Source organism: Jaculus jaculus, chromosome 7 (assembly GCF_020740685.1).
Source record: "Jaculus jaculus isolate mJacJac1 chromosome 7, mJacJac1.mat.Y.cur, whole genome shotgun sequence".
NCBI classification, from domain to species: Eukaryota; Metazoa; Chordata; class Mammalia; order Rodentia; family Dipodidae; genus Jaculus; species Jaculus jaculus.
This window is the reverse complement of record NC_059108.1, coordinates 145,393,457-145,419,004: the sequence shown is the minus strand read 5'-3', so window position 1 is coordinate 145,419,004 and position 25,548 is coordinate 145,393,457. Positions and strand designations below refer to the sequence as shown.

Genomic DNA, 25,548 nt, shown 5'->3' with positions numbered 1-25,548 from the left:
TCTATTCATTACTGAGCTGCCACACAATGTCCTGAGAGAGTCACAGTGCAGAAAGGCCCACCACACTGGACCTTGCTCCACTGAGAGAGGAAGAGGGTGAACTCACATGTGGGCAGAGCCAAGGAAGCCATTGATGAGGCTTCCAGAAAGCCAATGTCAGCCTGGGATGCGGCCTCCCAAGGACCTAAGGCAGAACAGGGGGAGAAAGAGACCATGCAGGGAGAGGAGCGAGTAACAGCAAAGAGCACTAAAAGCCTCCCAAGATAAACAACGCTTGGAGGTTTGGAGGAGAAGCACATAGCAAGAGCTAGGTGGGGGGCTGGTGGTACAGAGCTCTGCACGGAAGAGGGGAGCCAGGCTAGAAGACGCCCACAAAGGGCGCTTCCTCATCCACCAAGAGGCAGAGACAACGGGGCAACGAGAAGAATAGGAAGGCAAAGGAAGCAAGGGGGAAAAAAAAAGGAACCCAGGGTGTGTCTAGGACTACGTGGGGCTATTCTGGGAAGGAAATTCCACGAAAGATACAGAATCAGAGTGAAAAGCGCATCGGACCAGCGACAGCAGAAACTCACATAATGAAAACACAGTTTCTTACAATGGACCGTGCAGGCCGGGCGTGGTGGCGCACGCCTTTAATCCCAGCACTCGGGAGGCAGAGGTAGGAGGATCGCCGTGAGTTCGAGGCCACCCTGAGACTCCATAGTGAATTCTAGGTCAGCCTGGGCTAATGTAAGACCCTACCTCAAAATACCAAAATAAATAAATAAAATTAAATTAAAAATGGACCATGCAGCTGTTGGCACTGTTGGTCAATGGGCTATTCCGACTAGACACGGCCCACCACCCAGAACCTGCCTCCCAAGACGCAGCCCGCTCAGGCTATTGGCACAGTAGGACCCAGTGATGTCCCATAAGGAAGCCAAAGTAGGTATCTCCTGGTATTGCCAAGAGGCATCAGACTTGACTCCCTCTCTATGCCTTCCTTCATCCCAGTATGCACTTGCTTGGGGATGGTGATGTCACCTACAGGAGTCATCTCAGGAATGTCATTTACATGGTATGTTAAGCAGCCAAATTGGAATCATGTACTTTGAATTCTTCTACCAAAATATTTCCCAACCAGTCAAGAGAGTAGTGAAGAGGAACCATCCCATCACATTCCCTGTGCTCCATCCAGTGGCTCTCTCTGCCTCCACAGAGACTGTAAGGCCTGGCAAGAGCGATGGGCACTGAGAGGGACCACTATGCCCACCAGGTCCTGCCTTGGTGATTTTGCTGTCATTCTCACATCAGTGCCATCCACGTGGCACACCTCTGTGGCCTCAGGGTGGATAAAATGGGAAGAGGAGCTCGGTAGATGTGGGGTTTTGAGGGCTGTTCTCGAGATGTAGTATGCAGATGGCACCAAAGAGAGTGAGAAGGTCACAGGGCAAGGACGTTGAGAACCTGTCACCCCACACCCTGGCACATGAGATAGGCAAAAGCTGACCACAGTTCTTCCTCACTCCTCTCCCTCTGCCCTGCCCTGGCTCTATCTACACACTCAAACCCAGCAGTCACCATCCACCACGCCAGAGAGGTTTCTGGATCAAGCAAAGAAAGCTGGAGATGGATGGAGAGCCATTTGTTAAAGTAAGTCATCGCCACGGGAAGATTCATAACTATCCCTAGCCAGGACAGGAAAGAGAGAGAGAGGAAAGTGAAGGGAAACAAATGGAAGGTCTCAAGAGCCAAGTACTTTTGTTGGAGGGTTTTGAGTTATGCTTTTGCTTATAACTCTCTGAGATGGAGAAAGAAATAGAGGGTGAATCTTCGAAGAGACAGAAAGTGAGAGAGGGCCACAGAGAAACCAAGAAGGAGGTGGTGGTATCCAGGGGATGGCAGAGCGGTTGGTGGGGGCGGGGGCCTGCCAGCCTTGCCCGGTGCAGAGCCAGGCTGTAGAACTGGCAGCAGCAGGAGGGGTCGACCACAGACGAGCCAGGTGAGGGCCAGCATCAGAGGGTACCAGGAAGGGTAGACTGGGGACAGGGCACAGGGCTCTGTACTTACTGTCACAGACGTAGGGTTTGTCGTGATCCTCCTGAGACGCAGCCTCATGCTTCCTCCTGCCGCCTGCAGAGCCGCGAGCCTGGGGAGACATTGGGTGCGGGACGTGTGTCATTGTGACATTCACTCAGTCCCTGAGCGTGCGCTCTCTGAGGCTCCAGGAGCGCTACCTGCATAGCCTCACGGCACCTTTATCGCAGCCTTGTTTGTTTGCTTTATTTTTCCGAGGTAGGGTCTCACTCTAGCCCAGGCCGACCTGGAACTCACAATGGAGACTCAGGGTGGCCTCGAACTCACGGTGATCCTCCCAGCTCTGCCTCCCGAGTGCTGGGGCTAAAGGCGTGCACCACCACGCGCCGGCTCACATCACGGCCTTTTGTACCAAGGCCAACCCTATTTTACAGGCAAGGAAACTGAGGCCCGTGGAGATGAGGAAACTTGCCCTAAACCACTCAGCTGCACCACACTTATCTCACTGTCTTTTCAACAATTCCAAGAAGAGCACCACAGTGACCCCCCGTTTCATTTGCTTGTTTATTGTTTATTAATCATTTATTTGCATGTGTGTGTTCACACTCGCACCAGAGCACCAGGACCTCTTGCCACTACAGATGTCAGATGCTTATGCCACTTTTTGCCTCGGAATTATGTGGGCAACTTGAGAATTGAACCTAAGCTGGCAGGCTCTCTAAGCAAGCGCTTTTAACCGCTGGTGCCAACCCTCCCCCCCCCCCCCCCCCCCGCCCAGTCTCCTGATCTTCATTTTATAATCAGAGGCTGAGACAGCTGACAGCTTCTGTGACCTGTCCCAGGTCATTCATCTCCTAAGTGCAGAGTCAGGACACACACCCAGGACAGCCTGGCAGAAACACCCATCTGATGGCTTGAATATGAAATGTCCCCCATCGGCTCATGTGTTGGCAGCCTGGTCTCCAGCTGGCAGCGTTACTTTGGGAGCTGATGGAAACTGATAGGCGGTGGCTCTAGCTCAAGGAATGAGGTCCCCGCGGGCCTGGCTGTAAAGGAGATAGCTTAGTCTCGGCGCCCTTCTTCTCCCGTCTACAGTGACGTGAATGACTTCACCGCCATGCGCTCCACCTCATGGCAACGGGGCAAGCCAGCCGGGGGCAGAAAGCTCTGAAACCATGCATCAAGATAAATCCTTCCTCCCTTAACATGCTTGCTTGGGCATTTGGCCACAGCAACAGAAGTCTGACTAAGACAGTCCCTATCTATCAAAGTTCCCACAGGCTAATGGGGCCTTTTCCACGCCCGCACCTTCGCTCCCATTTTACTGACACTGGAAGATGCCCGCCAGGCACCCCGTGCCGACTGGCTGGGACGCATATTGAAAGCAAGTCCTGAGGGAACAGAAAGCACAGTTACAGCCGTTAGCCCAGGTTCCTGTGCCGCGCTATCCCCGTCCCAAGGGCCTCAGGAGCCCAGGCCTGGTCCATCATATTTGGCTTTCCCAGGAGGAGTGGGCTTCGTCCAGAGCTGCCCTGGGCATTCTGCCCAGGCCTCCACCCAGGGACTAAGACCTTGGCTCTCATGATCATCTGGGGATGGAATCCTGATGTCCTCACCCTGTGTGCATCTTTCTAGAAGGAGGGGGTCACATGATCTGACAGGAAGTGCTGTACCTTCATAAATGACAGAGACTGGCCCAAGAGTCTGCTGGCAACATGCCACGGTTAATCTCGTCAACTTGATTGGACCTGGAATCCGCTAATGAGACATACCTCTGGGTAGGTCTCTAGGGGCATTTCTAAAAAGGGTTAACTGAGGGAGGAAGACTTGTCCCCAGAGGAAGGTGGCAGCCCCATATAACAAGAACCAAGAAAAGCTGCCGTCCTTGGCTTCTGGCTGGTAAGGACCTCTACCCTTTGCTGACATCAGAAGCCAGTGTCTTTGGCCTTCCAACAGGAACTAAAGACCAGTGGCTCTCCAGGAATCATCCAGGCCTTCAGCACTCGGCTGGGACTGCTGAGGCACTCTGCTTCCTGACTGCGGGTTGAAATGCACCCAGCTGCCTCGTTCTCCTACCGCTCTGACTTCCCACCACGGTGGGCTGTATCCTCAAACTGCCAACCAAACGAGGCCTTCCTTCTTTCTTTAAATGTTTTTATTTATGTATTTGCAAGTAGACAGAGATGAAGAGAAGAGAGACAGACAGGGAATGGGTGCACCAGGGCCTCCAGCCACTGTAGACAGCTCCAAATGCATGTACTACTTTGTGTACCTGGCTTTACGTGGGTACTGGGGAATCGAACCTGGGTTGTTAGGCTTTGTAGGCAAGCACCTTAACCACTGAGCCATCTCTCCAGCCCAGGCCTTCCTTTTTTTTTTTTTTTTTTTAAACATTTTGTCCCAACAATGGGAAAAGTCGCCAACACACTGCTCAGTAGCCCAGGACAGAGGCTATAAGAATGCAACAGTGTTGTACGCCTTCAGTCCTAGCACTTGGGAGGCAGAGGCCATGAGTTTCAGGCAAGCCTGAGAATACAGAGTGAATTCCAGGTCCGCCTGGGCTAGAGTGAGACCCTACCTCAAAAAAACAAAAAAAAGAAAAAGAAAGAAAGCAGCCAGGTTTATATCTTTAACCCTGTGTAAATCCTCCACAGGCCCCATATGTAACACTGTAGCAAAAAGTCCCAGCCAAGGAAAGGCCACTAAGATGTTCAGGGTCAGCAATGAAGGGGCAGCAGATGATGAACAGGGCACAGCAACAGCCTGGGGTGCAGGGGAAGTGGGCAGTTCCAGGGCCTGGCCTACAGAAGCAACCCTGGGGACTTCACGGTTGGAAGGCCTGGGCTGTACGAGCGCACACTCACACATGCACACACTCACACGTGCACACACTCACACATGCACACACCTCTGGGGACTTCACCATACAGAGGCTCACTCCCCAGGCCTGCCTTCATACACACTCTAAAAATACACACACTTCATAATCAAACCCACCTGCCAAGGCCACCGTCTGTGCCGTGTCAGCTTGTCTTTCTTCAAATCAAACGCTGACGCTCCGCCTCCCTCCCTGCCCCCACCCCGGCCACCGCCATCCTCCTCCTCTTCCTCTTCCTTGTGCCCCCATTCCTGAGAGCTGACCCCAGGAGGCGCTGTGAGGCACTGGCCATCACTCTCTGAGGCACCGACAGACACACGGACACTGTGCCCACCATGCTGAGGTCACCCTCACTGCCCTGGCCCCACACACGCCTTCTCAGCGAAGCCGGGGACAGCTTGACATGCTCGGCCTGCAGCCTTGTCACAGCTGCCTCGGAGCAGGTAGGAGCGAATCAAGCAGAATGATGAGGCCCCGGCAGACAGACAGGGGAAGGGGCTCAGCAAGGCGGAAGAGGGGGGGTTCAGTGAAGGGGCATCTGGGGGAGCCGGCGGCAGGAGAACGCGGCCCTGTGAGGAGCCAGGATTTCATCTCCCACCGTAAAGCTGATCAGCAGAGAGGCTACATGCTTCCGTACTTCTTGCACCTTCATTGCCCCAACTGCAAAACAGGAATCGTGGCTGCAGGACGTTTGAAGGGACAGGGAGGGATGTTCCCGAGGTGGTGACACCTAAGTCTCCTAGACAACTCGAGCTTGACAACCCAGGATCCTGCTTATCCTGCTCAAAATCCTCCGAGAAAGCTCTCGCTGACTTGGACCCTTCCATTCTTTCCTCTCCTTCCATGCTGCTTCATATTTAGTCACAGCAACGAGCACTGTATCATACAGGTGTCGGTTTCATGTTGATTTTCTCTTGGCCCCTCACAGGGTGGACATCCAACTATTCAGGCCTCCACTATTCTTAGAACCAGGCGCGGCACCAACCTCCTAAGCAACCCTTAGACATTACTATGTAGTCTCAGAGTGGCCTCGAACTCACGGTGATCCTCCTACCTCTGCCTCCCAAGTGCTGGGATTAAAGGCGTGCACCACCACACCCGGCCCTTAGACATTTGCTGAACTGACGCATCAACCCACCCGGCCAGGCAGTGAGTAGATCCTCCCTGTTGATCGCGTCCTTCATTCTTTGTATCCAAATGCTATTGTTCCTTCCTACAAAGGCCCAAGCAGGCCTTGCATTTCCTTTCTATTCCACAGCCTAATCCAACAGCTCCACTGCTCCTGAACTGGCCAGGAAACCTACAGGCTAAGGGTCTACCTCCCACAGTCCAGACCAACCCATCCTGCATGACTTCCCAGCCACCTAGCCATCAGGGACAAGGAACAGGAGTTTGCAGTCATTCACTCCTTCACACACTCTTGAAAAATTTTTTTATTTTTATTTATTTATTAGACAGAAAGAGTGGGGGGAGAGAGAAAATGGGCATGGCAGGGCCTCCAGTCACTGCAAGCAAACTCCAGACATATGCACCTCCTTGTGCATCTGGCTTTACATGGGTCCTGGGGAATCAAACCTGGGTCCATTGGCTTTGCAGACAAATGCCTTAACTGCTAAGCCATCTCTCCAGCCTCTTCACACACTCCTTCCAAGCCACCTAAGGCCACTTACATAACAGGTGGCAGCCTAGTGCTGGCTCCAGCAGACTCACCCCAGCTTAATGCTGGCTCTACATCTTTGTTTTCATTGGCTCTCATCAAGACCAGCCTTTCCTGTGCCACCAAAATCAATCCTGCCAGCACCCACCCCTCCACAGGTCTTCCTTCCTCTCGCCATTGAGGAGCAAAAAGATCATTGCAAGCCAGGTGTGGTGGCGCATGCCTCTAATCCCAGCACTCGGGAGGCAGAGGTAGGAGGATCACCATGAGTTCGAGGCCACCCTGAGACTACATAGTGAATTCCAGGTCAGCCTGAGGTAGAGTGAGACCCTACCTCAAAAAACCAAAATGAGAAAAAGAAAAAAGGATCATTGATTTAAATCTGACAGAGGTATGTTTAAGCTATAATAGTATTGGCCAGCTTTTATTCATTATTTATTTATAAGCAGGGCAGGAGGGGGGGCCATTGCAAACAAACTCCAGACACGTGTGCCAATCTGTGCATCAGGCTTTACAGCCCATCAGGCCTTACAAACAAAGAAACCTTACTTGCTGAGCCATCTCCAGCCCTGGTCAGCTTTCTCTTACTATTAAAAAGAAAAAGAAGGGCTGGAGAGATGGCTTAGCGGTTAAGCGCTTGCCTGTGAATCCTAAGGACCCCAGTTCGAGGCTTGGTTCCCCAGGTCCCACGTTAGCCAGATGCACAAGGGGGCGCACGCATCTGGAGTTCGTTTGCAGAGGCCGGAAGCCCTGGCGCACCCATTCTCTCTCTCTCTCCCTCTATCTGTCTTTCTCTCTGTGTCTGTCGCTCTCAAATAAATAAATAATTAATTTAAAAAAAGAGAAAAAAAAAGAAAAAGAAAAAAGAAAAAAAGATACCTGATGCAAGGTACTTCATAAGGAAGAGAGGTTGATTTTGGTAGTCCTGGGGTGCCACTTCTAGTAGCTTCACCTGCTGAGGGCCTTGTTACTGCCAAAGTCTCAGGCAGCACAGAGCATGGCAGGGAAAGAGACGGGAAGTGGGGAGGTGGCTCAAAGGGTAAGGTGCTTGCCTTGCAAGCAGAACCACCTGAGTTCAGGTCCCAGGCATCCACATAAAGGGTCAGGTGCTATGGCAAGCGTCTGGAATCCCAGCACTAGAGAGACAGGAGGAACCCCAGGACTAGCTAGTCTAGCCAAATTGGTAGGTACTAGCTGCAGTGTCAGATCCTGTCAAAAAAAAAAAAAAAAAATGGCTGAAGAGATGGCTTAGCAGGGTAAGGCACTTGCCTACGAAGCCTAAGGGCTCAGGTTGGATTTCCCAGGACCCATGTAAGCCAGATACACAAGGTGGCGCATGCATCTGGAGTTCATTTTCAGTGGCTGTGGCCCTGGGGCACCCATTCTCCCTCTCTCTCTTCCTCTCTCTCTCTCCATCTCCAATAAATAAATTAAATGACGCTGGAAAGATGGCTTAGTGGTTAAGGCACTTGCCTGCAAAGTTAAAGGACCCAGGTTCGATTCCCCAGGACCCCTGTAAACCAGATGTACTGGGGGCACCTGTGTCTAGAGTTTGTTTGCAGCAGCTGAAGGCTCTGACGTTCCTATTCTCTCTCTCTCTCCATATATATATATTTCTCTTTCTCTCTCAAATAAATAAATAAAATATTTTTTAATTGAGGTGGAAGAATGCACAAACATCATACACATGGAGCCACACATCCACACAAGTAGGAGTCTACACACATGTACAGAAAAAAGAGAAAGAAGCAGGGCAATGGTACTTACAACCTCTGCTGGTTGCTCTCATCTTACTTATTGGCCCAAGTGCTCAGAGAGTTCCACTCCGACGCTATCTAACCCTAGTTAGTCACTTTCCAAGGTCCCCCTTGCCCACACACACTGCTGTGAGCATCATAGTCAGATTCCTCTTCTACCCTCCCAACACTTCACAATGGGGTTAAAAGTTCCGCACAATGCATCTCAACCCATGTCCAAACCGCAGACAGCCCCAGCTTATGTGTCATGGACTAAGCTACTTCTCTAAGCTTCAGTTTTCTCATCTGTAAAATGGGACAGCAGGCCAGGCATGGTCCTCAGACCAACATCTCCCAGGTGCTTACTCCCAAGTCAGGGGCTCGGTCTCCGTGCTCCAGACATGCTGAATCGGATTTGGCCCTTTCTCAAGATCCGGGGGCTTCGTGTGTGCAGTCAGGTTTGGGAAGCACTGGGCTATTTTACGGGGCGTCAATAGATGCCAATCCATTTGGCTGGTTGACTGACAACATTGACCAAGATGACTCACAAGAATTTCGTGAGTTTTAAGGGCCTCTGATTAAGTAGACGAACGTTACCATAACATGTGTGCACATGTTCTAGTGTGTGCACATGTGCAGAGAGGCCAAAGGACAACCTTGGATGTCATCCTCAGGAACACCATGCTTTTTCTGTTTTTTTTTAAATAGGACCTTTCATGGGTCTGAAGCTCTCCAATTAGGCTAGACTGGCTGGCCAGTGAATTCCAAGGATCCTCCTGTCTCTGCCTCCCCAGTACTGGGATTCCAAGTACGGACCACCAAGCCTGGCATTTTATGCGGGTATGAGGGAGGAAACTCAGGTCTTGATATTTGTGAGGCGAACCCTTTACTGACTGAGCTATCTCCCCAGCCCAGACCCAATTGTTAGCTGTAGGGTTGAACTGCCCTCACCCGTCAGGGAAAATACAGCGTCGGCACTCTGGAAGTTGTCCACTTTGTTCACACCATTCAACTAGTAACTTTTGTTGCTGTTGTTGTTTATTTTTATTTATTTATTTGAGAGTTACAAACAATGAAAGAGGCAGATAGAGAGAGAGAATGGGCACACCAGGGCCTCCAGCCACTGCAAAGGAACTCCAGACACGTGCACCCCCTTGTGTATCTGGCTAACATGGGTCCTGGGGAATTGAGGCTCGAACCGAGGTCCTCAGGTTTCACAGGCAAGTGCTTAACTGCTAAGCCATTTCTCCAGCCCAACTAGTAACATTTTTGTTTGTTTGTTTTTGTTTTTGTTTTTCGAGGTAGGGTCTCACTCTAGCTCAGGCTGACCTGGAATTCACTATGTAGTCTCAGGATATCCTGGAACACACAGCTCTCCTACCTCTGCCTCCCAAGTGCTAGGATTAAAGGCATGTAACACCATACCTGGCTAGTAACTGTTTTTATTTAGGCACTCAGAATTGGCTATGTCTTGTTATTCCCAACACACTGATGAATGAATTGAGGTCCAGAGTGCTTAACAATTTAGCCCAAGTCAGAAGTCACATGATTCACCCAAGACATACTAGGTAGCAGAAATGGGATTGTTGCTGGACATGGTGGCACACACCTTAATCCCAGCACTTGGGAGGCAGAGGTAGGAGAATCACCATGAGCTCAAGGCCACCCTGAGACAACATAGTGAATTCCAGGTCATCCTGGCTAGAGCGAGTCCCTACCTCAACCCTCTCCCCCACAAAAAAAAAGAAATGGGATTATAACTCATGGGATGGGAGTTCAAATAAGTAAAATCTATCTATCTAGTACATATTTCATTTTTATTTACTTATTTGAGACAGAGAGAAATAGGCAAGTAGAGAGAGAGAATGAGAATGGGTGCGCCAGGGACTCCAGCCACTGTAAACAAACTCTAAATGTGTCCACCCCCTTGTGCATCTGCCTTACATGGGTCCTGGGGAATCAAACCTGAGTCCTTTGGCTTTGAAGGCAAGCACCTTAACCACTAATCCATCTCTCCAGTCCTAGTATATTTAATTTTAATAATCCAGTATACCTCAAATATTTTAATTTTTAAATTAATAAATAACAAATAAATAAGGAGATATCCTGCATCCCTTTTCTATACTAAGTCTTCAAAATCTGATGTGTATTTTCTTTTTGGTTTTTCAAGGTAGGGTCTCACTCTAGCCCAGGCTGACCTGGAATTCACTATGTAGTCTCAGGCTGGCCTCGACCTCATGGTGATCCTCCTACCTCTGCCTCCCGAGTGCTGGGATTAAAGGTGTGCGCCACCTCATCTGGCTTTGGTATATATTTTCCATGTACAGCATGTCTCGGTTTGGACTAGCACGTAGCAAGTGCTCGGTAGCCACATGGGGTCCATCGCTGCTATGACGCACAGTGACAAGTAGAATGCAGTGTGAAGCCCAGACACAAAGTTGAGACCCTCTATACTAGACTCACTGTGAGGAGCCTACCACATGGTCTGGCTTAGAGTGAGGGTGAGCAGCCACTGGGACCCCTGATGTTCACGGGAAGACACCCAGTTCCTCCTCACTGACGGGGTCCCATCTTCTACTCATGTTGGGAGTGCAGAAAACATAAAGGGGACCATTTCCACAATGTACTCTAGGAAGTCTGGCGGGGTGTGGAGGGTGTGGAAGCGAGTCAGAAGGTAGGTCAGCAGCTCTTAAGTGCACAGAAGGCCCAGAAGTTTCAGGCTGCTAGGTCTCCTTCAATGATGGAATTAATATTCAAATTAGCTTTTGTGTCTGTTCACCGCCCGCCCCACCATGAAGTAATTAGTCTGGACAAGTTCATCCACAACTTCAAACAATCACGGAGGGTAGCTCTGACAGAGAAGTTAATAGGGAAGAGACCAGGCTAGCAACACCCAAACCCACTGATCGGCCTGAACACCACTACAGCCAGAACAACCGGACACCATATGCTCTGACATGATACAATAAGAACCACAATCGCCACCCAGGAACGAACACACACACACACACACACACACACACACACACACACACACACACACAGCCTGACCCCATTCAAGTCTCTAAACAATCAACAGTAGTCCTCCCTGAACCACAGATGACATGATCAAGGCCCCATTTGATGCCTAAAACCCCCAGAGAGTCGTGAGCCCTATGATTTAACACACTGTCCACTTCACTAAGCACTTACCATGCACCATGGCCACAGCTTTTGCAGTCTGAGGCAAGGCAGTAAAGAAGCACAAAGTCCTTTCCCCTGCTTCACAATTTCACAGAGAAGACCCTTTCTTATGACAGGACTTGCCATCCTCACCATAAAAGTCTTTTCTGTCCTTAAAACTTAAAAGGGAAGCCAGGCGTGGTGGCGCACGCCTTTAATCCCAGCACTCGGGAGGCAAAAGTAGGAGGATCTGCTTGAGTTCGAGGCCACCCTGAGACTCCATAGTGAATTCCAGGTCAGTCTGGGCTACAGTGAGAACCTACCTCAAAAAAAAAAAAAAAAAAAAAAAGCTTAAAGGAAATTTTCACTTCGTCACTTGAAAGAAGCCACATTACGAGTTGTCTTTTGCACATCTGAATCATCACCATCACTACTCTTGCATGTTGGGGCTGATAGTAAGAAAAATAAGGTGCTCCGAACATCAGCAGTACAACCCTGCCACTGTGTCTGTGACTACTAGGTGACACTGTGTACAGATTGGAGACACTGGGCAAAGGTGACTCACGTTCCGGACAGATTGGAGCTAGATAGCATGAGATTTCATCCAACATTTGAGAGCAGCATGCCATTGAAAACCTCATTTCTAGGGGCAGGAGAGATGGCTCAGGGGTAAAGGTGCTTGCCTGCAAAGCCTAAAGGGCCTGAATTCAATTCCTCAATACCCACGTAACTCCAAATGTACAAGGTGGCACAGGAATCTGGTGTTTGTTTCCAGTGGCTAGAGGCCCTGGAGCACTCATTCTCTCTTTCTATCTGCTCCTTTCTCTCTCTCTCTTTCTCTCTCTCTCTCTCTCTCTCTCATTGTCTTATAACTAACTAACTAAAGTATATTTTTGTTTTTGTTTTTGTTTTTTTTTTTTTTTTTTGAGGTAGGGTTTCACTCTAGCCCAGGCTAACCTGGAACTCACTATGGAGTCTCAGGGTGGCCTCAAACTCTCAGTGATCTTCCTACCTCTGCCTCCCAAATTCTGGGTTAAAGGTGTGTGCCACCACACCTGGCCAACTAACTTATTTTTTAAAAACTTTCTAGAAATCTTCTTTTAATATTTTCTGTCCAACCAGGGTTGACCACCAGAAACTGAAACTCATATTAGGAGGGCAGAAAATATGAAGAAGCTCTCCTAACATGGGTCCAGTGGAAAGGAAAGCTACAGAAAAGGGGAACCACTGTACCAGTTTTCAGGAAATACAGTGGACACAAGGAGACAAGGAACTCTGCTACCCTTTACCCATCTAGACTGCGAGAAATTCCACGAGCCACTTCAAGCTCATCCACAAATAAGTAGCAGGGGAGGGAATATGTATAGGTGAAAATAATGGGGATGGTATATGGTAAAAATAATAAAGATTTAAATTCCAAACAACTCATAAGAAGACATTGCTAAGAAATCAGGAGAAATAGATCAGCATCTGTGGAGTTGGTATCAGAGCTAGGATTATTTGTTCTAGGTATAAAAGTGCCTGCTAAGGGCTTTACTTTCTCTGGACCTTCTCCTCCTCTTTCCTTCTCTTAATCTAATAAAGCATCTCTAAATCTTAAAAATAAAATAAAAAGCCGGGCGTGGTGGCGCACGCCTTTAATCCCAGCACTCGGGAGGCAGAGGTAGGAGGATCGCCATGAGTTCAAAGCCACCCTGAGATGACAGAGTTAATTCCAGGTCAGCCTGGACCAGAGTGAGACCCTACCTCGAAAAACCAAAAAAAAAAAAAAATAAATAAAAAAAATAAAATAAAATAAAAATACCTACTAGGGCCAGACTCAGTGGCACGCACCTTTAATCCAAGCACTTGGGAGGCAGAGGTAGGAGGACTGCCATGCGTTCAAGGCCACCCTGACTACATAGTGAATTCCAGGTCAGCCTAGGCTAGAGGAAGATGTTACCTTGAAAAACCAAAAAAAAAAAAAAAAAAAAAAAAAAGTTAAAAAATGCCTACTAGAAAAACAACCGAGGCATATGATAAAATGTCTAGGATTTACTTTCATATACTCCAAGAAGAAACAAATACATAAACTAATAAAACATTAGGAGACAAGAATAGATTTCTCAGCGGTTCAGGCACTTGCTTGCAAAGCCTAATGAACCAAGTTGGATTCCCCAGTAACCTACATAAAGCCGGATGCAAAGTGGGGCATGCATCTGGAGCTGGTTTGCAGTGACTTAGGCCCCGGTGTACCCATCCTCTCTCTCTCTCTCTCTCTTTCTCTCTTCTTACAAATAAATAAGTAAATATTACAAGTATGCTGTCACATCAGAAGGCCCCATAATGTCTGCCCCTCACCCGCGTAGCTCCACAGTACTAGTGAGCAGAGTACCCACGTGGGCCGCACCCTCGGGCATGCAAGTAGAGGGAGGAGGCATCCCTGAACATGGGACTCATTCCTCCCCTCCTCCGTAGACTCAGGGCAGAACTGAGTGCCCTCCTCTCTTCTTCTTCCCTTTGGTTTCTTATATCTATCATATGTGTGTCTTTGCTGTTGTCAATAACTCGGCCTTTTGTGTTTTCACCCCCGTGGTGCTCAGGCAGTCATAGAGGGACTGCTGGGGAGAGACCTTTGCATGCCATCTCCAGCCCAGCCCCAAGGCCCACACTGTTCCGTCCCGTAGGATGGGGAGGTCTTTCGCCCTCCAGCCCCATAGAGCCCCAAGACACTCCTCTAGGGCCGAGGCCTTCTGGGCCTGCAGGGAGTTCTTGCCCTACCTTGCAACCTTGCTCATTTACCCCATAGAAACCAATGAACCAGTGTAGCAAGAACAGAGCTGGAAACAGACCCTAGGAGACGGGTGGGTAGGAATTCAGAGTGCTGAGTCCCTGAGTTAAGCCAGCGCCTTCCCTGTGGCCACCACAGCATTGGTCCATCACATTTCCTCACCCTACTCCCCACTGATGAGCATACACACTGTGTATGTTCATGCATATATATATATGATGAAATATAGATATGGAAATGACTGTGTTACTGTTAAGACAATGCATACTCTTAATTTCTTCCTTTCATGCATGGTTAAGATTTTTTTTATTTTAAAGTTTTCTTATGTTTATTTGCAAGCAGAGACAGAGAAATACAGAGAAGAGAGACAGACAGAGAGAATGGTCATGCCAGAGCCTCTAGCCATTGCAAATGAAGCATGTGCCACTTTGTGTATCTGGCTTACTGGGGAATCACACCTGAGTCCTAGCCGGGCATGGTGGCACATTCCTTTACTCTCAGCATGCAGGAAGCAGAGGTAGGAGGATTGCTGTGAGTTCAAGGCCAGCCTGAGATTACATAGTGAATTCCAGGTCAAAGCCTGGGCTACAGTGAGACCCTACCTCAGAAAAAAAAAAAAAAAAAAAAAAAAAAAAAAAAAATTGAATCTTTAGGCTTCGCAGGCAAACACCTTAGCCAATAAGCCATCTCTCCAGCCCCATGGTTACAATTTTTAAAGAAGAGCTAACTATTCTTTTTTAAAAAGTAAATAAACCAAGCGTGGTGGTGCACACCTTTAATCCCAGCACTAAGGAGTCAGAGGTAGGAGGATCACTGTGAGTTCAAGGCCAACTTGAGACCACATAGTGAATTCAGCCTGGGCTAAAGTGAGACCCTACCTCAAAAAAACAAACAAAAAAAAAAAAACCATCAAAAACAAACACACCAAAAACAAAAATAAAAAACTGGACTGGGTTCAGGCCTTGAGATACATTACAAGAAATGGTCGTACTGTGACCTCAATTATCCCCTTCTGTTGGAAGGAGCCAGAGCTCTTGACCTGGGAGAGCAAGTACCCGAGGGATCTGCCTTACAGAGCTGCCACCCCCTCCACCAATTACCAGTATTGCCACTGTTTAGTTTCATATATTCTTTTAAAAATATTTTGATGGGCCAGAGAGATGGCTTAGTGGTTAAGGCACTTATTTGCCTGAAAAGTCTAATGAACTGGGTTCAATTCCCCAGTAGCCACATGAAGCCAAATGCACAAAGTGGTGCATGCATCTGGAGTTGGTTTGCAGTGGCTTAGGCCCTGGTGTGTGCCCTTTCTTTCTCTCTCTCTCTCTCTCTCCCTCCTCTTTGCTAATAAATAAATATATTTACTCATTTATATATATTTACTTTTTTTTCCAGTGCTGGGATTAAAGGCATGCGCCATCACACCCAACCAAACCAGTGGTTTTTTTAAATTTTTTATTTATTTATTAGAGTCAGAGGGAGAGAGAGTGAGAATGGGAGCACCAGGGCCTTCAGCCACAGCAAACGAATTCCAGATGCATATGTCCCCTTTGTGTCCCCTTGTGAGTCTGGCTAACGTGGGCCCTGGGGAATTGAACCTGGGTCCTTTGGCTTTGCAGGAAAGTGCCTTAACCACTAAGCAATCCTTCCAGCCCCAAACCAGTTTTTGAGCACAGGTCCCAGGACTCTACACAGCTACATAGCTCCTTGATGCTATCCTGCAGCACCGGAGAGGGGGGTGATCTGAAGTAATCCAAGTGTCTGTCTGCAGGACTAACCTCTCCCTCATGGAAAGGCCAGGACCTACACAGAGCCTATAGGAGCCAGGCCCTCGACCCTCAAGCCCGCTGGAGCCCACTGGAGTGAACTCTCAAGTGAAGAGCGGCAGTCCTCTCCTGGAGGTCCCTCTCTCTACCTGGTTACCCCCTGATGTCCTGGCAGCCCCTAAGGAGGTCTGCAGAAAACCCCTTTGCTAAACAAAAGGCCCCTGGAGAGCCCTACCCCCTCAGGAACTAGCTGGTATTTACCCCCCTTCCATTAGGTATTTCCCATATGCTGTACCTACCTCTGACATCTCTGCCTTGCTCATCTCAGGGCCACAAACCTCTAAGTCTCACACAGAGCCCACTTGCAGACCAGCCATAGCTCACCCACTTTCCCAGCAATCTCCTACTTTCTCTGCCTAGGGAAATGTGTCCCAAAGCAGGTGTTCGGACCCTGTCACTCTAGGGCAAGTCAAGGGCAAGACACTTCCAGCCTCATTTCATGACAGTAGTGGCTTCCACAGACACTCTCCCCGCGCTCCGTACTCCTGGACCCCGTCTGCTCAGAGCGCTGTCTGCCTCCTGGCCCCCTTTGCCAGCTCTGGACTCTCCCAGCTAAGGCTGGCTTGGGATTCCTCTGCACTTTCTCCAAGAAGGGCGGGATCGATGCAGCTGCAGAGGGACCTGGACTCAATGTGGGTGGGGACCGGTGGGTGGCCCGGCCTTGGCCTCCTGAATTCTTTGCTCCCATGTGACAGCCCCCTTACCCGTCCTCGGGTCCTGTTCCTCCGTTTGGGAATATCCTCTTCTAAATCTTCATCTTCATGCGCTTCTTCTACATTTTCATCATTTTCCAAAACCCTCTGAAATACAAGAAAATCAATAGAAGACTTGAGAAATAAAACACACAGGTAAAAAAAAGAAAAAGAAAAAGAAAAGGAAAAAGAAAAAGAAAAAAAACACAAAGGTGAGAAGCTTCAGAGCGCCATGTGGGGGTGATTCCAGTTTCATTGTTCCTCAGCAAAGCGAGAGGGCTACCGTGCCTCTCCAAGAACAGAGCCTCGGAGGTGCTGGCCAGAAGTTTGAGTCTCAGTGGCCCCAACACTCAGCCAAGGCCCCAGGTTCCTCCAGCCAACTCGACAACATTGCCTTGGTCAGTTCTTTCTTTTTTTTTTCTCAACAAGAATTTTCTGGCAAGAGCACTCTGATAAAGTTTCTAGGGGCTGCAGAGATGGCTCAGTGGTTAAAGGTGCTTGTTTACAAAGCTTGACGGCCCAGGTTCAATTACCCAGTACCCACGTAATGCCAGAAGCAAAAACTGGTGTATGCTTCTGGGGTTTGTTTATGATGGCAAGAGACCTTGGCATACCTATTCTCTCCTCTCTTCTCTTCTCCTCTCCTCTCTCACTTGCTCTCTCTCTCTCTGTCTATCTGCTTGCAAATAAATAATTTTTTTCAAAACTGGATGCTTTTCAGGGGCTGAAGAGATGGCTTAGCAGTTAAGCACTTGCCTGTGAAGCCTAAGGACCCCAGTTTGAGGCTCTATTCCCCAGGACCCATGTAAGCCAGATGTACAAGGGGGTGCATGCATTTGGAGTTCATTTGCAGTGGCTGGAGGCCCTGATGTACCCATTCTCTCTCTTCTCTCTCTCTCTCTCTCTCTCCCTCCCTCCCTCCCTCTTTGTCTGTCACTCTCAAATAAATAAATAATTTTTTAAAGGATGCTTTTCAGAATGGAGAGATAGCTTAATAGTTAAGGTGCTTACCTACAAAGCCAAAGGACCCAGATTTGATTCCCCGACCCACATAAGCCATATACAAGATTGCACAAACATCTGGAGTTCATCTGCAGTGTCTGGAGGCCCTGACATGCCCATTTTCTCACTCTCTCTCTCTCTCTCTCATAAATAAATTAATTAATTTTTTAAAAGGTGCTTTTCTAGGGCCTGGGGTGCTCAGCAGTTAAAGGTACCTGCTTGCAAAGTGTGCCAGCCTGGGTTCAATTCCTCAGCCACCCACATTAAGCACATTTGAATGCAGTGCCAAGAGACCCTGGCATGCACTCAAATAAGCAAAATTTTAAGATGCCTTTTGGGATGAGGAGATGGCTTAGCAGTCAGAGGTACTTGTTTACAAAGCCTGAAAGCCCAGGTGGGCCTGGGTTCAATTCCTCAGTAACCACGTAAAGCCATATGCACAAAATGGTGCACGCATCTGGAGTTCATTTGCAATAGTAAGAGACCCTGGCATGACCAATCACTCTCTCTCTCTCTCTTAAATAAATAACTATTTTTATTTATTTGCAAGCAGAGAGAGACAGAAAGAAAGAAAGAAAGAAAGAAAGAAAGAAAGAAAGAAAGAAAGAAAGAAAGAAAGAAAGACATAAAAAGAGAGAATGAGCCAGGCGTGGTGGCACATGCCTTTAATCCCAGCACTCGGGAGGCAGAGGTAGGAGTATCGCTATGAGTTCGAGGCCACCCTGAGAATACAGAGTGAATTCCAGGTCAGCCTGAGCTAGAGTGAAACCCTACCTCAAAAAACCAAAAAAACAAACAAACAAAAAAAGAGAGAATGAGTATGACAGGGCTTCCAGCTGTTGCAAGCAAACTAATTCTTTTTTTGTTTTGGTTTGTATTTTGTTTTTGTTTTTGTTTTTTGATGTAGGGTCTCACTCTAGCCCAGGCTGACCTGGAATTCACTATGTAGTCTCAGGGTGGCCTTGAACTCACGGGCGATCATCCTATCTCTGCCTCCCAAGTGCTGGGATTAAAGGCATGCACCACCACGCCTGGCTGCAAATTATTCCTTTTAATAGATGCTTTTGTATTTGGTGTCAGGTTGCTTTATGAAAACTTACTTTTGCTGGGTATGGTGGCACACACCTTTAATCCCAGCATTCAGGAGGCAAAGATAGGAGGATCACTGTGAGACTGAGGCCAGCCTGAGACTACATAGTGGATTCCAGGTCAGCCTGAAATACAGCGAGACCCTACCTCAAAAAAAAAAAAAAAAAAAAAAAAAAACTTGCTTTTTTTATAGAGCTGTGTTGTCTAAAGTTAGCAGGTTTTGGGCCAAACTGCCTGTCTGTAGACTACACGTATTACATAACAAGTCTGTATGGTGAGTTTGCTGCGAGATCATGTACATATCTTCCCATTGTAAAGCAACTTCAAATGGGAACACAATATTTTTACACAGTTCTTTTTGTTTTTGTGTGTGTGCGCTGTCTCTCATTGACAGCAGCTTTTTGTCTTTCTCAGTGAGAAGCGCTGCTCATTTGTGAGCCTTCATTAACTCAAAGTGAAATGGATAAAAATATTTATCCTGTTAGAATAGGCTGCATCTTTTTAACAACTCATTAAAAACAACAAAACTGGCTTTTGAAATGACTTATACTAATTTACATTGTTTACCATGCTGTGGTGGTTTAAGAATACTACTTTAGATGCCGGGGTGTGGTGGCGCACGCCTTTAATCCCCGCACTTGGGAGGCAGAGGTAGGAGGGTCACCGTGAGTTCGAGGCCACCCTGAGACTACATAGTGAATTCCAGGTCAGCCTGGGCTAGAGTGAGACCTTACCTTGAAAAACAAAACACAAACAGAACACTACTTTAAAAGCAAAATAAACTTGATTTACATTTTTTAAAAACTTACTTTTGTGCTCGCTTCGGCAGCATATATACTAAAAACTTACTTTTTACAAATGTAATATTTTCTTTTGCTCCTAAAGGGCCAACTAATGAATATGAAAACTCATTACTCTTTTCCCTGCCATTATGGAGCCCTACAGTGTTTGATAAAACTAAGTAACTTCCTGTTTATCTGACCAAAATTTAAAGTTAATGTGCTGCTCACAATAAGCCATTATTATTTTATTAAGAAAAATAAATTCTCAGCGGGGTGTGACAGGGTATGTCTTTAATCCCAGCACTGGAAAGATAGAGGCAGAGGACATGGAGTTCAAGGCCACCTTCAGCTACACAGCAAGTTCAAGGCCAGCCAGTCTTAGGTGAGACCTTGTCTCAAAAATATGTGAAAAAAGAAGAGAGGGCTGGAGAGATGGCTTAGTGGTTAAAGTGCATGCCTGTGAAACCTAAGGACCCTGGTTCGATTCTCCAGGTCCCACATTAGCCAGATGCACAAGGGGGCGCATGCGTCTAGAGTTCGTTTGCAGTGGCTAGAGGCCATGGTCTGCCCATTCTCTCCCTCTCTCCCTCTTTCTCTGTCTCTAATAAATAAATTTTAAAAATATTTTTAAAGAGAGATTTTCAGAGCTAAAGAGATAGCTCAGCAGTTAAAGGCACTTGTTAGCAAAGCCTGACGATTTTGGTTCAATTTCCCAGTACCAACATAAAGCCAGATGCCCAGAGTGGTACATACATATGGGGTATGGTCTTCACAAGGGCCCTGGGGACGTCACTCCTGGCACAGGAGAGGAGGAGAGAGGCAGAATGGGTGCCTCTAGACTTAAGGGAGGACCCGCCAGGGAGCAGGTTAAAACAGAATGGGCTCACAGCCCACCAAGACTCCATGTCAGGAGCCAGTGAGTAAGGCTTTTTATGAGCTGACTGTGTGACCTCAGTCTCCTCAACTATAAACAAGCAATTAAGTCAATCTATAAACATTTATCCAGTGCTGACCACAAGCAGACACTATGTTAGCCAAGCTGCAAAATAGCTGTGGTCCTGGCCTCACATGTACTGAAGAGAAAGTGCATTTAAGCAACATACATAACCATGTGACTACAGGGCTAGAAAGATGGCTTAGAGGTTATGGCACTTGCCTACAAACCCAGAGTACCCAGGTTCAATTCCCTAGTACCCATGAAAAGTCAGATGCACAAGGTGGCGCATGCATTGCAGTGACTGAAGGCCCTGGTGTGCCCATTTTCTCTCTTTCTGCCCCCCCCAAATAAATAAATAAAACATTAAAAAAATTAAAAACCATGTAATTCCAACTGCTAGAAGGACAGTGACAAGCAAGTTCAACGTGCTGTGAAAGGATGTTCTAAGAGAACTTTGCCTAACGCAAGGGTCAAGGAAGGCATCTTGAAGAATGTGACAAAGAGGCCAGGCGTGGTGGCACACACTTTTAATCCCAGCACTCGGGAGGCAGAGACAGAGGCAGGAGGATCGCCATAAGTTCGAGGCCACCCTGAGACTACATATTGAATTCCAGGCCTGCCTGAGCTAGAGTGAGACCCTACCTCAAAAAAACAAACAAACAAACAAAAAAAAGAACGTGACAAAGAGGATTCAGACGTGGAGAATGAGCAAACACTAGGCAAGAATGAGGAAGAGGAACGGGGACAGCGCTCGGTGGCTAAAGTGCTTCTGCACAAACATGACAATTCAGATCCTCAGAACCCACCGAAACAAAGCCAGGCATAGCCTAATGTCAACCTTGGGCCTCCCTGAGCACCCACCTCACACAAATATGCAAAAATAAAAGTAAATTAAACTTTTTGATGTAATATGAAAAGAGAATAGGGGCTGGGAGATGGCTTAGTACAAGCTGCATAAGCGTGAGGGCCTGAGAGGGTCTGAGTTCGTTCACCATCACCCACAAAACTTCTGGGATTGCTGCACATGCCTGGAGCATCGTCCTGTGGGAGTGGAGACAGGAGAATTTCTGGGGCTCACTGGTCAGCCAGTCTGACCAAAAATGGCCCCAGGTTCAATTAGAGACCCCATCTCAAGAATACAAGGTGGGCCGGGCGTGGTGGTGCACGCCTTTAATCCTAGCACCCGGGAGGCAGAGGTAGGAGGATCGCCGTGAGTTCGAGGCCACCCTGAGACTACAGAGAGAATTCCAGGTCAGCCTGAGCTAGAGTGAGACCCTACCTCGATAAACAACAAAAAAAAAAAAAAAAAAAAAAGAATACAAGGTGGGCATAACCCATTGGGCCAGACAACAGTAGCAGTCCCCTCCCGAGAGCTTGTGACTCACCAGCCATATACTGTGCTCACTAAACTGCCCTGTAAGCACTTTTCTTAATGTTCACACCCATATATTAACGCTACTCTCACTTTTGGTTAGAGAACCTTCCCTTTTCAGATGGCAGTGACATTGGGATGACTCAGAAGGCACCATGGTGCTGAGAAGAAGTGACAGAGGAGTGCTCAGCACTGAAATATCTCTATCACACCTTCCATGGCTTGGGGTCCATTGCGGAAGAGGTGGTGGAAAGAATGTAAGAGCCAAAGGAAGGGTCTACTCCTTAGAACATGCTCTCCTCCGGACACAAAATAGCCTGGATATCCATGACCTCACAGTGCCTGACACTACCTACACAAGACCATCATAATAGGAAGAAAAGATCATGGCATCAAAATAAAAAAGAGACTGAATGGCCAGGTGTGGTGGTGCATGCCTTTAATACCAGCACTTGGGAGGCAGAGGTAGGTGGATTGCCATGAGCTCGAGGGCACCCTGAGATTACAAAGTGAATTCCAGGTCAGCCTGGGCTAGAGTGAGACCCTACCTTGAAAAACCAAAAAAATAAAACAGAGAGAGAGAGAGACTGAGAGGGGAAGGGGATATGATGGAGAGTGGAGTTTCAAAGGAGAAAGTGGGGGGAGAGAGGGAATTACCATGGGATATTGTTTACAATTATGAAAATTATCAATAAAAAATATTTATACATATAGAAAGATTCAGTGGGGGTTCAGGCGCATGCATCTGGAATTCATTTGCAGTGACTCAAGGCCCTGGTATGCCCATCCTCGCTCTCTCTCCATCTCTAATAAATAAAAATAAATCTTAGCCTGGCATGGTGGTGCACACCTTTAATCCCAGCACTTGGGAGGCAGAGGTAGGAGGATCACCATGAGTTTGAGGCCACCCTTGGACTACATAGTGAGTTCCAGGTCAGCCTGGGCCAGAGTGATACCCTACCTCAAAAAAAATAATAATAATAAATAATTTTACAAAGGTTTTTTTGGGCCGGGTGCAACCTCACACACCCTTAATCCCAGCACTTGGGAGGCAGAGGTAGGATTGCCATAAATTCAAGGCCACCCTGAGACTACGTAGTGAATTTCAGGTCAGGCTAGAGACCCTACCTCGAAAAACCAAGAAGGTTTTTTTGAAAAAATAAAAAAGAGCTGGTGTGGTGGAACACGCCTTTAATCCCAGCACTTGGGAGGCAGAGGTTGGTGGATGGCCATGAGTTTGAGGCCACCCTGAGACTACATAGTGAATTCCAGGTAAGCCTGGGCTATAGCAAGACCCTACCTCAAAAAAAACAAAAAAAAAAAAAAAAAAAAAGAAAGAAAGAAAGAACAAGAAGTGCTGGAGAGATGGCTTAGTAGTTTAGGCACTTGCCTGTGAAGCTTAGGGACCCATGTTTGGCTCTCTAAATCCCATGCAAGCCAAACGCACATGGTAAGACAAGCACACAAGGTCTCCCATTGGCACAGGTGGAGCGTGCGCCTATCGTTCAATTGCAGTGGCTGGAGGCTTTGGCACCCCAATATTCTTGTTCTCTCTCGCTCTCCCTCTCTCTCTCTCTCTCACTCATAAAAGAAAAAAAAAATCCACAGCCGGAGTTATTGTCTACAATTACGGAAACTGTCAACAAAAAATAAAATAAAAATAGATAAAAAATTAAAAATAAATTAAAAAAAAAAACACAGCCACGCATGGTGACACACGCCTTTAATCCCAGCACTCAGGAGGCAGAGATAGGAGGATTGCTGTGAGTTCGCCCTGAGTCTACATAGTGAATTCCAGGTCAGCTAGACTACAGCAAGACACTACCTCAAAAACAAACAAACAAAAAAATACAAAGAAAGAAAAGAAAAAAAACCATGGTGGAGGAACACTAGAAGAGGATGCTCAATGTTCTCCTCTGATCTCCACACATGTGTGCGTGGACTTACACGCCTGTGCATACATGTGCATACACGATACATACACATACCATTCACACACATGCTTGCATGCACACCCCAAACAGAAAGGAATGGAGCCGGGCGTCGTGGCGCACGCCTTTAACCCCAGCACTCAGGAGGCAGAGGTAGGAGGATCGCTGTGAGTTCGAGGCCAGCCTAAGACTACATAGTGAATTCCAGGTCAGCCTTGGCTAGAGTGAGACTCTACCTTGAAACCCTCACCCTACCCCCCAAAATGGGCTGGAGTGGGAAAGAGAAGAGAAAGGTTCTAGGCAGAGTATCAAGGGTAATCCCTGAGGCAGGGCGACAGCCAGGACTTGTCCAGGAAGGAGGAAGAGGTTGGTGTGACCAGAGCCCTGTGGCTTGCGGGGAGATGGTCAAGATGCCAGAAAAGTGGCGGGTGTCATATCACACAAAAGTCACACCGACCATGAAAAGGCTCAGTAAACGGGGCATGCACTGCCCATGCAGCCTGACATGATCATCACAGTTCAAGATTAAGTAGCAACCTAGCCAACACCTCTGGCCTGTCCTGAAAACAAGACACCCAGTTAGATACCAGAATGTTCCACTGCAGTCACAGTAGCCAGGTTACTGCCAGTCACCAGTGCTTCCGAAGGTTCTCCTAACTTCCCTGCATCCTCCACTAGTCATACTGGGAAAACAGCAGCTGACAGTGCTTATGGGTCTCTGAGCCAGCCTCAGCCATCAAAGAGAAATGCCCTTGTCTGCCGGACATGACCTCTGGCCCATAGCCAGGCGATGCTGGCCCAGGTCCCGAGCAAGCGTCTCAGCTTCCTGACCCACACATGGGTCCACTAACAAAAGTCAGGCAATGATTCAGATGGCAGTGACCTTGGGATGACTCAGAAGGCACCATTGTGCTGGGAAGAAGTGACAGAGGAGTGCTCAGCCCTGCGATACCTCTATCACACCTTCCAAGGCTCAGGGTCCATTGCGGAAGACATGGTGGAAAGAATGTAAAAGCCAAAGGAAGGCTAGGACTTCTTGCAATGCTCTCCTCCAGACCCAAAATGACCTGGACAACCACGACCTCACAGTGCCTGACACTACCTACACAAGACCATCATAATAGGAGGAAGAGATGATGACATCAAAATAAAAGAGAGACTGAGAGATGGAAGGGGTGTGAGGGAGAGTGGAGTTTCAAAGGGAAAAGTGGGGGAAGGGAGGGCATTACCATGGTTCATTGTCTAAAATTATGAAAGGTATCAATAAAAATAAATAAATAAATAAATAAAAAATGGGAAAAAAATAGGCAAATGACAGGTCAAATACTCTACAATCTTGGGTGGAAATGTAGTATAAATGCGAGTTATAGTTATCGTTTTGACTATTTCTCCTGATGGCATCTTGCAAACTTTCTGGGTCTTAAGGTCATTTAGTCATGGCATGTTCCAAGCGCAAGAATTTAAAGGTCATTGCCTCTGGCATCTCAGCACAGCTCTGACTCCCCTGTCATTTTTTATGATAAGTTGTTTGTTACCCACAATACAATCTCTGGGCTGGAAGGTGAAAGACAGGTGAAGGCAGCTTGCCTGGTCTCCGCTTACCCTCTAGTCATGACTTGTGCTGACTTCTCTTCTACCTGGAGCTTTCATCCCTCTCTCCTCCCATCAGTCCCCTGGGATTCTAGAACCCCCCGTGTATGC

The 25,548-nt window shown here is 47.7% G+C and overlaps 1 protein-coding gene across 1 annotated transcript in view; it reads right to left on the bottom strand.

Annotated features, from left to right (window-relative positions):
• The window catches only part of Dpf3 (double PHD fingers 3), a 359,744-nt gene that overhangs the window by 120,271 nt on the left and 213,925 nt on the right, over positions 1-25,548 (bottom strand). Inside the window, exons 5-6 of the mRNA XM_004649423.3 lie at positions 16,747-16,842; positions 2,050-2,128 (exon numbers count right to left, since the gene is read on the bottom strand). Coding sequence (XP_004649480.1) covers positions 2,050-2,128; positions 16,747-16,842 — 175 coding nt within the window. The remainder of the gene's footprint in view (positions 1-2,049; positions 2,129-16,746; positions 16,843-25,548) is intronic.